The 12,634-nt window shown below is 45.1% G+C and overlaps 1 protein-coding gene and 1 pseudogene across 1 annotated transcript; one reads left to right on the forward strand and one right to left on the reverse strand.

The window, feature by feature from the left end:
* Nucleotides 1-590: 590 nt before the first annotated feature.
* On the forward strand, nt 591-1,592 carry LOC138794088 (olfactory receptor 4C6-like). Its single transcript, XM_069972854.1, has one exon. The coding sequence runs from the start codon at nt 591-593 to the stop codon at nt 1,590-1,592; it is 1,002 nt and encodes a 333-aa protein (XP_069828955.1).
* Nucleotides 1,593-11,542: 9,950 nt separating this feature from the next.
* Nucleotides 11,543-12,452, reverse strand: LOC138794089 (olfactory receptor 11A1-like; annotated as a pseudogene).
* Nucleotides 12,453-12,634: the final 182 nt, after the last annotated feature.

The raw sequence follows: 12,634 nt of genomic DNA on the forward strand, positions 1-12,634 counted from the left end.
AGCGGCCGTAGAAAACAATGTCAGTTCACACTATGAAGCGAGTGACTCCGGCTGCAAGCTTCATAGCGTGCAGTGGTGAGTTCTGATGCGGGCGCGCGCTGATGCGCCGCATCAAAACTCTTCGGGCCGAGAGATCATCCTGCAGTACCGGCCGGGATGATCTTTGCTGAGACCGACCGCTCCGTGACCCGGCCGGTCTCTTACGCCATGTGAACATGGCCTAAAGAGTTGAGGCCTCTGGCTCCAACAGTTCTATATCGAGTGTATGATAAGTCATCAGGGCACTCCCACCAGGGACTACAGAATAGCAAAGACCAATCTGGACTAGGAAAATGCGAAGGGGATTAATATTTGTTTTATTTTTTCCTTTCCCCTTTACAAATTTATCTAAAGTTGTTCACCCTGATCATTTGTATTAAAATCAAGAATCCACGTCTCTTGATGGTATTTCAATTATGATTGCTGTTTTTCTTCACTTATTTAACATATTCTTTGCAGCTTATCAGCTTTTTGGATAAAAATTAAAGAACTTATTTCTTCTTTCATTCAGGATCTTATGTTTAAACTTCTCTGGTTAGAAAAAAGGCAACATGGAAAATGCTTTTAACGTCAGCAAAAACCTGGTGCTCCTGGGACTTGTGGAGATGGAAGGACTAAGATATCTGTACTGTGTCCTGTCCATAGTCCTATATTTATTCATTGCGCTTATAAGTATTATTATTGTGGCCGTCGTAGTTGCAGATACAAGGTTACATGAACCCATGTACATCCTCATAAGTAATCTGGTCCTCAATGGGATTTTTGGCAGCTCAACATTATTTCCGAAGCTGATAGTTGACCTCACCACCTCATCCACCACTATCACTCATGGTAACTGTATGGTCCAAGCTCTATGTGTTGCCCTATTTGGTTTCTATGAAATGAGCTCATTCACCCTTATGGCGTATGATCGTTATTTGGCCGTCTGTCACCCGTTGCGCTATAGTACGCTGATAACTAATGAGAGGATTATATCTCTCATCATTGGATCCTTTGTAGTAACCTTCATACTTTCACTCATAGCCGTGCTCCTCACATGGAAGCTTCCCGTTTGTGGGAACAGAATAAACAATATTTTTTGTGACAATATGTCGATGATTATTCTCTCCTGTGTTGACTCTTCCATCAGCCAACTCTTCTCCACCTCTGCATCCATCGTCTACTTGTGCATCACCATCGTCGTCACCGTTTTCTCCAATCTGCAGATATTAGTTGTCTGCTCAAAAATCACTGGAGAATCCCGCCAGAAAGCCGTCCACACCCTGGTCACCCATCTACTTAACTTCTCTGTCTTTTTACTGGGATTACTTTTTATTTTCATCAGGTACAGGGTGGGCAGTATTAAGCTCCCGGTTATTATCCACGTTCTTCTCTCCATCACTGCTCTCATTGTCCCACCATTGTTCAACCCCTTGATCTATGGAGTCCGCACACACTCCCTGAAGATGAGGGTTTTTCATTATTTACAGACAAGGCATGTTTGGCCCAAATGGACTTCAACACAGAAGCATTCTACACCTATATCTATCATAAGTCACAAGCAGAGTCAATGAGTAGAACATAAAGCAATAAAGGTCACTTATTCTATATAGTATTTGCTTCTGATGATGTCATCAGTGATTAATGATAGAAACATTGTAACTTTGAGTGACAGTCAAACAAATGATGGTTGACCTCTGGGAGATCAACCAAACCACCACGAAGACACCAATGCATGTTTCTCAACGTCATTGAATCTAGAAACACTACCCCCTGGGAAATCAAATACGCAAAAGTACTGTGGAGACACCATAACATGTTTATCAACATCAGTGAGCTAGTAAGACTTTCGACTGGGAAAGAACAACCAAGCCAAGGAAGGTCTTCAGTCAAGGAAACCACCCAAACAAGATATCCATTCATAGACAGCTGTTTCAGGGTATTTGCCCCTCATCATTGTGGAGTAGGATTCTGGCTAGTGGGAGCAATGCCTAGTAAGTGCATTTAAGAAAATGATGGTTGACCTCAGGGAGATCAACCAAAACACCACAGAAACACTGTCACATGTTTCTCAACATCAGTGAATCTAGAAACATTGCCCTTTGGGAAATCAAATATGCAAAAATACTGTTGTCTCCACATTATGGATACTGCTTGTGGATGTGGATGGATACCTTAGTTGGGTGGTTTCCTTGACTGGAGAACTTCCTTGGCTTGGTTGTTCCTTCCCGGTAGAAGGTCTGGCTAGCTCACTGACATACGTTCCATCAGGTGATGGGGTTCGGGATTATTTATTAGATTTATACACAAGTGTAAATCTTTTAGGAACAGTTCCAAGAAAAAAGTAAGCGAACCTTCTGGAAATGCTTGGAATTCTGTATAGATTATTAGTAAAATATGGTCTAGTTATTCCCAATAAGTTTCACCCTTTGTTGGTAATAATTCATAAACACATGTACTGTCCATGTTTTATATTGAGCAAAGGCTGCATTCACATGGAACACGGACGTGGAATGCCTGTAACAGACTTCTCGCCCCGCCCGGACAGCATTTGTGATAAGATGCTGGGAGCGGGGGAACTGTACAGATATGTGCCACGCTGTAATGATAGAGCCGCGCGGCTGATTCATTACAGCGCGGCGCATATCCGTACAGTATGTGGTTTCCCTTAGAAGTCTGACACCCCCAGTAGGTAGTTTCCTCATATGCTATGCTGTGTCCCTAATGTATTTTCCTCTTGTAGGTGGTTTCCCCCTTTGTAAGTAGGACCCCCCATTAGTAGTTCTCCCACCTGTATGTAGTTTACCCCTGTAGGTAGGATCCCCTGTAGTTAGTTATCTCCCTGTACATAAGACCCCCCCGAATGTAGTTTGCCACCTGTAGATAGGACCCTGTGAATGTTACTTGTACCCACTATGTGGGACCACTCAAACATAGTTTGCTCTCTGTAGGTTTCCCTCTCTATGTGTTACCATTACAGGTCTCAACGTAGTGAGCTAGCCAGACCTTCCCTCTGGGAAGGAACAACCAGGCCAAGGAATGTGTCCAGTTAAGGAAACCACCCAAGCAAGGTATCCATCCACAGACAGCTGTTTCGGGGTATTTGCCCCTCATCAATGTGGAGTAGGTTTCTGGCTAGTGGGAGCAATGCTAGTAAGTGCATGCAAAAAGGGATGATGGTTGACCTCAAGGAGATGGTGATCTCTGGAGGTTTTTTTTTTGCATATTTGATTTCCCAGGGGGCAATGTACTAGAATACACTCACATCGAGACCTGTGATGGGTTTCTGTGGTGTTTTTTGGTTGATCTCCCTGAGGTCAACCATCATCCCGGTTTCCCTCTCTAGATAGCCCCCCCCCCCCTGCGGGTAGCTCGCCCCCTATAGGTAGGGCCCCCAAAAGTAATTTGTCCTCTGTAATTCGGACACACCTAAAAGTAGAAACCCATTGTCTAGATTAAAATAAAATCATTTACCTTCTTTCTGCAGCCACTAGAAGCTGTAAGTGTCTCTTTCATCTAGACACATGTGATGATGTCACACGTTCTGAAAGTCCCTGAGATTGAGGCACTCCCAGTCTGTAGTGGCCAGGAGCATGATGTTGTCTGTGCCCTAGAAGAGGCCAAAGCTTCAGACGTGCTAGGACACCTATCTAGCGGTGTTTCTTATAGTTGCAAGGGAGAATTGCACAGCCTTGAGGAGGAATGTTGCACTGTGATTAAAGGGAACTCATCATAATTTTCATGGTGCCTGAACCACCAGTGCTCGGGGCGGTTTACAGGAGGAACCCCGGAATGGAAGAGACAGAGGAGCAGCCAGGATACCCATGTGGTGATATGTGAAGCTGCAGAGGTAGATGCTGAATGTAAGTGCGCTAAAGGACCTTTTCTTATACCATGACCATGTGAACAATCTCTGGTGTGGGAGGAGTCAGACACCGGACTCCCTTTCATCCAGGTCTATATGTATGTAGTAATGAAACTTAGAGGACCATACTAGTGTGCTGATTCTGAGGGGGCGGATATCGCTTTGTAGAAGCACAAGGGGGCACTATTACTGCGTGGGGGGACACTCTTTGGGGACACAATATAGTGCACTACTACTTTTTGGGGGGGAGAGGGCAATGATCTAGTAGAGAGCTTGAGTGGTGTTACTAGCTGGCTCCCATTGAATCTCTTTGGAGCCCTTGATATCTTCACCCGTGATGACCTATGACTTATCATATTTCCTTGAAGGGCAATCCCACACTCTTGTGGGCCAGCTACAGTTGTGAGGGGGGTGCACAGATGGTGGTAACTGTTACATCCTCCAAGGCACTCCCTGGTGTAGCAATGCTCGGCTAGTGAAGGTTGTGGTGTCCTGAAACACTGGGATGGAAGTATAGATGGAACCAGTCAGCTGATCAGCAACACCCAACATTAGAAATAACACAATTAGACCAAGTTATTCCAATTAAAAATATAGATTTTTATGAAATCATATATAATTAAAAAAAAAAAAACATTAAAAACAAGAGTCCATACAGAAAAAAATATAAGGTCAGGATATGAAGAGCCTCATATATCCGTATGCCCTATAGACATTGGGGGAGATTTATCAAAGGGTGTAAAATTTAGACTGGTGCAAACTGCCCAGAGCAACCAATCACAGCTCAGCTTTCCTTTCAGCACTGCCCAAAGCTTAGCTGTGATTGTTTGCTGTGGGTAGTTTGCACCAGTCTAAATTTTACACCCTTTGATAAATCTCCCCCATTGTGTTTAAGGGTATATATATAAATCACTGGTATCTGTATGTAAACATCATGAGAAGCTCCCACAAATATTCTCAAAATGATGGTGCAGGATCCATCAGATACACAGAGGTCTAACACCCACTGGTCACATATACATATAATACAACAACAACCCCAGTTGTGCATGGGAAGAAATGTAATTTAACATGCTGAACATTGTGTTATATGCAGCATCCAGATAGTGATATAGGGCAGTAGTCCCCATCCTGTGGTACCCATACCACAGAGGGTACCTGTCACAGGTTGGGGGGGTTTGGCACTGGAACATGCTGAATGTAATTGCGATCCTGGTGAGGCACGGGGGAGAGTTTTTTTGGGTGTTGTTTGGTCTCCCTCTGGGTTAGCTGATATGGTGGTTTGGTAGCTGTGTGGGTCTACAGTCACTTGGACACTTGTCACCAAGGGTGGAACTACCACCGTAGCAGCCATAGCAGCTGCTACAGGGCCCAGCAGCATAGGGGGGCCTGTGGCCCGGGCCCCCGGAGCTGACAATACCTGCAGCAACCGAGCAGGCCTCCCGGGTGCTGCAATTGTTTGGAGTCCGGTCAGTGGCGCGGGTTTCCCCTGGATTCCTGGGCAGGGCAGGCTCAGTGACTCCCGGGGATAGGATGGGACTGTACGGCCCCATCCTATACCTCGTCAGCGCAGATACCAGCAACCTCAGTGTGCGCTGGCAGCGGTGGTGTCGCGTGGATTCCTGGGCAGGGCAGGCTCGGTGACTGCCTGGGGTGGTACTTCTGGCACAGGGAGTGTCGCTAACATGTGCTCCCTGTGCCAGAAGTACCACCCCAGGCAGTCACCGAGCCTGCCCTGCCCAGGAATCCATGCGACACCACCAGGGAGCTGAGAGGACAAGAGAGTCGGACGGGGGAGCGAGTTGTTAGGTGAGTTGTGTGTTTTTTTTTCCTTTTTATCTGCTTTGCAGAGGGGGCCATCTATAGAGGGGCAACATAAGGGGGAAAACACGGGGGGGGGGAGCATCTATAAGGGGGGAAACATATAGGGGCACCTATAAGGGGAAACATATAGGGGCACCTATAAGGGGAAACATATAGGGGCACCTATAAAGGGAAACATATAGGGGCACCTATAAGGGGAGCATCTATAAGAGGGAAAACAAGGGGGCAAACAAGGGGGGCATGTATAAGGGGGCCATCTATAAGGGTTACAACACAACACGGAGGGGGGGCATTTATAAGGGAGGCAGAGGAGGACAACACGGGGGGGGTATCTGTAGGGGGGAATACACAGAGGAAGCCATCTCTAAGAGGAAATACACAGAGGGGGGCCCTATAAGAGGGAATACACAGTGGGGGGAATCTACACAAGGGAATACACAAAGGGAGCCATATATAAGAAGGGATACACAGAGGGGGGCATCTATAAGAGGGAATACACAGAGGTAGGGGCCACCTATAGGAGGGAATACACAGAGGGGGTCCATCTGTAAGGGAGACTACACATAGGGGGGCCATATATAAGGGGCACTACACAGAGGGCGCCATCTATAAGGGGGACAAGAAAGGGGCAGTGTATACAATAGGGGATACACAGAAGGGGGCATCTACTATAGTGGACTACACAGAGGGGCCATCTATAAGGAGGGGCTACAGAAAGGAGGACCATATACTATAGGGGGTGCACAGAGGATGTCATCTACTATAGTGGGACTACACAGAGGGGGGGCTTTTTTAAGGAGATGCACATGGGGCCATCTATATGGAAGATTGAACAAGGGGCCATCTATAAGGTGGCTACACAGAGGGGGGCATATACTATAAGGGACACAGTCAGACTACCTACTAAACGTGGGTGTAAAGGGGCCAATTTAGATGTTCAGTTTGTAGAGAAATGAGGATGGTGAGCAGTGAGGAGCCTAATATGTCTTCCAGATTCTGTGGATTGGTGGGTCTGAGAAGTTTACATGATGGCCCAGGGCAGATGGAGAAGAAGATGAAAAGATTAAAAGGAAACAACTCTGATCAGAGAAGACGTCCCCTGTTAGTCACTTAATATAACTGCACTGTAATTTATTTGGAGCACAGAACCAGTGTAGCGCTAGATGTGTTGATGGCGTAGTGAATGGTCGAGGGGGGCCCGATCGAAAGTTTGCTATGGGGTCCAGCCATTTCTAGTTATGCCCCTGCTTGTCACGGTAGCCTGGAGTGGTATAGGACCCACCCCGGACAGTCATGCAGCCTCACCAGCTCACAAAAGAGTTTAATCCAAGTGTACAGGTGTGTGTAGATGCAGGTGCGCAAGGAGGAAGCCAGAGTCTAGTGTGTTGTCAAAAATAGAGCAGTTTATTGGAAGGAACCGTAATGCAATAAAAGTAAACAGATATCTGGATACAGTCAAGTGCAATACAATTGTTACAGTTGGCAATCACTTAGGTGCTCGAGTATTCTCTTGCGTTTTTTTTTTTAACCAATAACTATGGGGGGGGGGGGCAGAAACACATGAAGTGAAAAAAGGCATGCACATTCATTGACTGGCTAAACCATGTGACCTTTAGAGTACAAGAATAGTGGATTTCACATTCATTTTCAGATGCTACTTGGAGCTAGAGAGGGAGACAGTGTATAGCAGGGACAGTTAGGTGTTAGGTGGTTTTAGCAAGAGGGACCCACAAAAGCCCTTGTTAGGGCTAAAACTATAGACAGCAGAGCTTCATCACACATATATACATTACAGCTATTAAACCGGCTAGCAGCACATCAGTGTGTTCAGATAGGCAGGCAACTGGAGTGCACTGTGAGGAATAGGCTGCAGGGTATCTACTTGCTGAAAACTTCAGATATAGGGTATACGGCTGTATACTGAGAGTGTGCCAAAAAGAAAAAAAAGTTTGGTACTACTGTTTTGCATTTAGTGCGTAATATAAATAATATAAACTACATTACGCGCACAATGAGAGTTAGTGGTGGGTGCTGTTTGATTTCCCCCTTGTCTATAACATCTGTGGTTGTCATAGGTAACGTGATTTAAAGGGGTGCATGAAAATGATTCTTTTGCTTAAAACATGGTTTTCTGTCAATGATAATGTAGAGGAAAGAAGGTTTCCATGTATTTTTTTCAACTTTACATAGAGGTTACATTGTGTTTGGAGTGTATAGTTGATAGTGGTTGTGATAGTGGCGTAATGATGTAACTTTGGCGTGTTAGATGCACCCAGGCATGCTTCCCCTGCTGTCCCAGTTGCATTCCAGAGGTGTTGGCATCATTTTCTGAGGCGTCATTGTGGACTTGGTGACCTCCAAGTGGTTGAATTTTGGGTTCCGAGAAACAAGCATTTTCTCCCATAGACTTTAATGGGATTCGATATTCGAGGAAATAGTCGAGTATCGTGGTCTATTTGAATTGAATTTCAAAATTCCGAATATTTCACTACTGCTCATCTCTATTGCTTTGTGGTAAAAAGAGAGAGTGAAAGATGAGTTGCCAGAGGGGCCCTGCCCAATGTAGTACTGTGCTCTGCCGGAACAGTTGAAGTGAATAAAAGAGTTAAAAGAGAATACTCGTACTCACGGATGACCTGATGGGCGCTTAGCACTGCATAGTTAGTTGATTACCTGCATAAAGATAGGTTGGTTAGTTGGTTACTTGCATAAAGCAACATAGGTTGCTGTTTCTGTGTCCCTGTCAGGGGACCTTGCCAAAGCCAGGCCCTGGCTTAACCTCAGCTGAGACTTCTCGGTTTGCTTCCTCCCACACCAAGAACTAGAACTAGACTGCCACTTCCTCCCACCAAGAACTAACTCCACCTACAGGGGCCAACAAAACCCTCCTGTGAGTGGTAGGGGTTGTAACTGTGTGGAGAACGAGAGGATAGGATAGCAAAGAGAAAAGAGCAAAAGATAGCAAAAAGAGAAAGCACCCACACCTGCAGGTGGCTAGCAAATAACACTTGGTAAAAAACAGCTAACCCTGTAGTTCCCTTAGATGTGCATAAAGCTAGATACAGACAATGGTGACACATAGTGGGGAAAACATAATAATACACCATCTACCACGTGTGAACCTGAGGGACTTGCTTGCTCAGGTGCGATGGACAGCACCCTGAGCTGGGACACCACATAGTGACCTGAAGTGCCAAGAAAAGCTGCTCTAGAGGCATACCACATACTCACCCTTCATCCTCTGGCAATATTATCAGCCCCCACCACCATGTACTGGACTGTGGAACAATGTCCAGCACCCACCACCACCTGCTGCCAAGCAAACACACCATCCTCTCCTGTTTTATATGAGGTATACCTGGCTGCAGTGGGGTTTAACTAGCTACAGAGGGGTATACATGGCTACAGGGGATTACTCTGGCTACAGGGGGCATACCTGGCTACCTGGGACATAACTGGCTACTAGCTACATGAGACATACCTGCTATGATGGGGTGTATGTATCTAGTTACAGGGGGCCTATGTGGTACTCGGCCAGTTACTGTGATGATGTTTGTTGTGACACTAGTACTGTAGTACACAGGTGTGATGTTGATACCTGTTTTAGCCACTTTATGTCTCTGAATGGTCGGTAACCTCCGGGCTTGTTGCAAGTCCCTTGGGCACTCGTCATGGCAACCTGTAGTGGTAGTAGACTCACCAGGGATGTTGGTACCACCACCCACAGAGAGGGGAAAAATAACACAAGGTAGACAGTGGTGTGTGTATAGGTGCAGGAAGGGAAGACAGAGTCCTGTGCGTTTAGTACAAAAACAGAACACTTTACTGAATAACATTGCAGGTGAACAGTACACTCAATACAGGTAGTGCAAATCTTGATAAACGTAGTTGCTGACAATAAAGTAAATCCATGCTTTGTAGAGGTAGGTGCTCATGGTAGTAAGTGCTTTGTGAAGAGAAGGAAGAGGAGAGGAGTTGCCAGAGGAACCCTGCCCAATGTAGAATCTGTACTCTGCCAGTACTTAAGTGTATATAAGGAGAAGTAAGAGATACTTGTACTCATGTTTAGACTACAGTCTGAGCACCTTCTGCCCCCTGGTTGCGTAGAACCCATCCTAGGTGGGTAGCACGAGCCCCAGTCATCAGTTATCTGGGTGTAGCAGACTTGCACTGCGCAGTAAGATACGTAGACCTATTCTGGTAGCTTTGTCCTACTGGGGTCAGCTCCTCAGGAGTCTGCCCTGCACGTTTTTGAGAGGTTCCTTGTGTGGGCTAGGGTGATCCTAGGTGGCTTCTCTCCCCCACGTTGAGCTTAGCACTGCATAACTGTAGTAGTTGCTTGCATAAAGAATAACGTCTTTTGCTGCATCTGTCTCTGGTCCCTGTCAGGGGTCCTGGCTGGAGCCAGGCCCTGGCTTAATTTCTGCAGGAACTGTTCTCGTTGTGTCCTCTCTGACTGAAAACTGAGAAACACATGACATACAATAGTTAACCTTAGACTCTACAGCCGTGCATAAAGGACACAAAGACAGCAGTGACACCTAGTGGGTTAACCAGAGTGAAAACTTTAGAACAGGTGTCAAAGAGATACACCAGTGGTGGGACACCATGCATATCTGGCTATAACAGCTTAATTACTCACTACAGTAGTCATACCTGACTAAAGGGATGATACCTGACTACAGGGGTCATACCTGACTACAGGTTCATTATTACTGGCCCAATGGGGCATATCAAACTATAGGGAGAATATCTGGCTACAGGGAACATAGTAACTGGCTACATGGAATATTACTAATGGCTACAGAGGGAATTATTACTGGGGAATGGGGCATTATTAATGGCTAATGGCAACAATGGGCATATTATTAATATTATTATTATTATTATTATTATTATCGGCTACAGGGGCAATGTATCTGGCTGCAGTGGGTCTATAGCTGGTTACAGATAGCTTTGTCATTGGGTACATGGGGCATTATTACTGCCATATACAGATCAGTCACATTGTTAATGGGGGATCAGATCAGGGAAGGAACTGATGATAGCGACTTTAAAAAGTAGAAAATATTGTATGATACACCAACTAGATTAATAGTGTTATGTAAAATTCATATAGTGTCATACACCAGAAACACCATTATATAGCATCTAGATACAGTGGTCCCATGACATACGATGCCCCCATCAGTTTCTCAGAGGCCATAGTTGAATACCGGGGGATCACTGGTCCCTGCCTGGAAACAATTACATGTTTTCCATAGAGTTATAGACTTAACTTACAATGGTTTCAACATACAACGGTTGTCCCAAAACCAATTGAATGAAAAGTTCATTCACTGCCGGGAGGAGGTGGGTGAACAAATAAACATGCACCTACCTCCCGGCTCCAGCAAAGGGGTCCTCCACTCCAGTCCCCGGCCGCTTCCTAAGCTAGAGAGGGGACTTGAGACATGACGTTCTAAGCCTGCTCATCAACTCATCGCCATAGCGGGGTCCCACCTCTTCCACTGACTGGCTGAGTAGGCTTGACACATCACGTCCCAGATCCCACTCAGACCTAGAAGTGGTCTGGTACCGGGAACTGGAGGAGAGAACAGCAGAGCCCAGCGCCCGGACTTCTCCTTTAATATCGTATGTTGTGGGACCACTGAACTGTCATGCACCAACCAGATAAATCGTGTTATATAGAATCCAGTTTGTATTATATACCAACCAGATAAACTCATAAAGCATCCAGATAAATAGTCATGCCTTATCTCTTTTCCAATTACCAATGACCTCATCAGAAGCAAATACAGAGGAATAATTGACCTTTATTGCTTTATGGTTTGTCTACTCATTGACTCTCACAGATATAGGCACAGAATGCTTATGCATTTCGATCCCTTTTGGCCAAGTGTGTATTTTGTGTAAATAATAAGTTACCCTCATCTTCAGGGCATGTGTCCGGACTCCATAGATCAGGGGATTGAACAATGGTGGGACAATGAGAGGAGTTACAGAGAAGAGATCATGGACAATAACCGGGAGTTTAATACTGCTCAGCCTGTACCTGATGAAAACAAATAAGAATCCCAGTAAGAAGACAGAGAAGTTGAGTAGATGGGTGACCAGGGTGTGGACGGCTTTCTGACGAGTTTCTCCAGAGATTTTAATGCAGACTAGAAATATCTGTACATAGGAGAACACGGTGGTGGAGATGGTGATGCACAAGTAGATGATGACTCCACAAGCGGAAAAGAGTTGACTGATGGAAGAGTCCACACATGAGAGGATGACCATCGACATATTGTCACAAAAAATATTGTTTATTCTGTTCCCACAAAGAGGAAGTTCCCATGTAAGAAGCACGGCTATAAGTACAAGTATGAAGGTCACTACAAAGGATCCAATGATGAGGGTTATAATCTTCTCATTAGTTATCAGCATGCTATAGCGCAACGGGTGACAGACGGCCAAATATTGGTCTGATAGTCGTGGATGAGGTGATGAGGTCAACTATGAACTTTGGGAAAAATGTTGAGCTGCCAAACATCCCATTGAGGACTAGATTACTTATGAGGATGTACATGGGTTCATGTAACCTTGTATCTGCAACTACAATAGCCACAATAATAATACTTAAAAGTACAATGAATACATATAAGACAATGGACAGGACACAATACAGATATCTTAATTTCTCTATTTCGAAAAGTCCCAGGAGGACCAGGTTTTTGCTGATGTTGAAGGCACTTTCCATGTTTCCAAACCAGAGATGTTAAAACGGGATCCTAAACAATAGAAGTACCTACAAGTTCAATCATTGTTATCAAATGATCTGATTAACTGTGTGGAACATATAAAATATGTGACTATTGAGGAAGCGACGTGGAACCTTTACTAATTCAAACGAAAATGGACACTACAAGAAGACCATAATCA

Source organism: Dendropsophus ebraccatus, chromosome 5, assembly GCF_027789765.1.
Source record: "Dendropsophus ebraccatus isolate aDenEbr1 chromosome 5, aDenEbr1.pat, whole genome shotgun sequence".
NCBI lineage: Eukaryota > Metazoa > Chordata > Amphibia > Anura > Hylidae > Dendropsophus > Dendropsophus ebraccatus.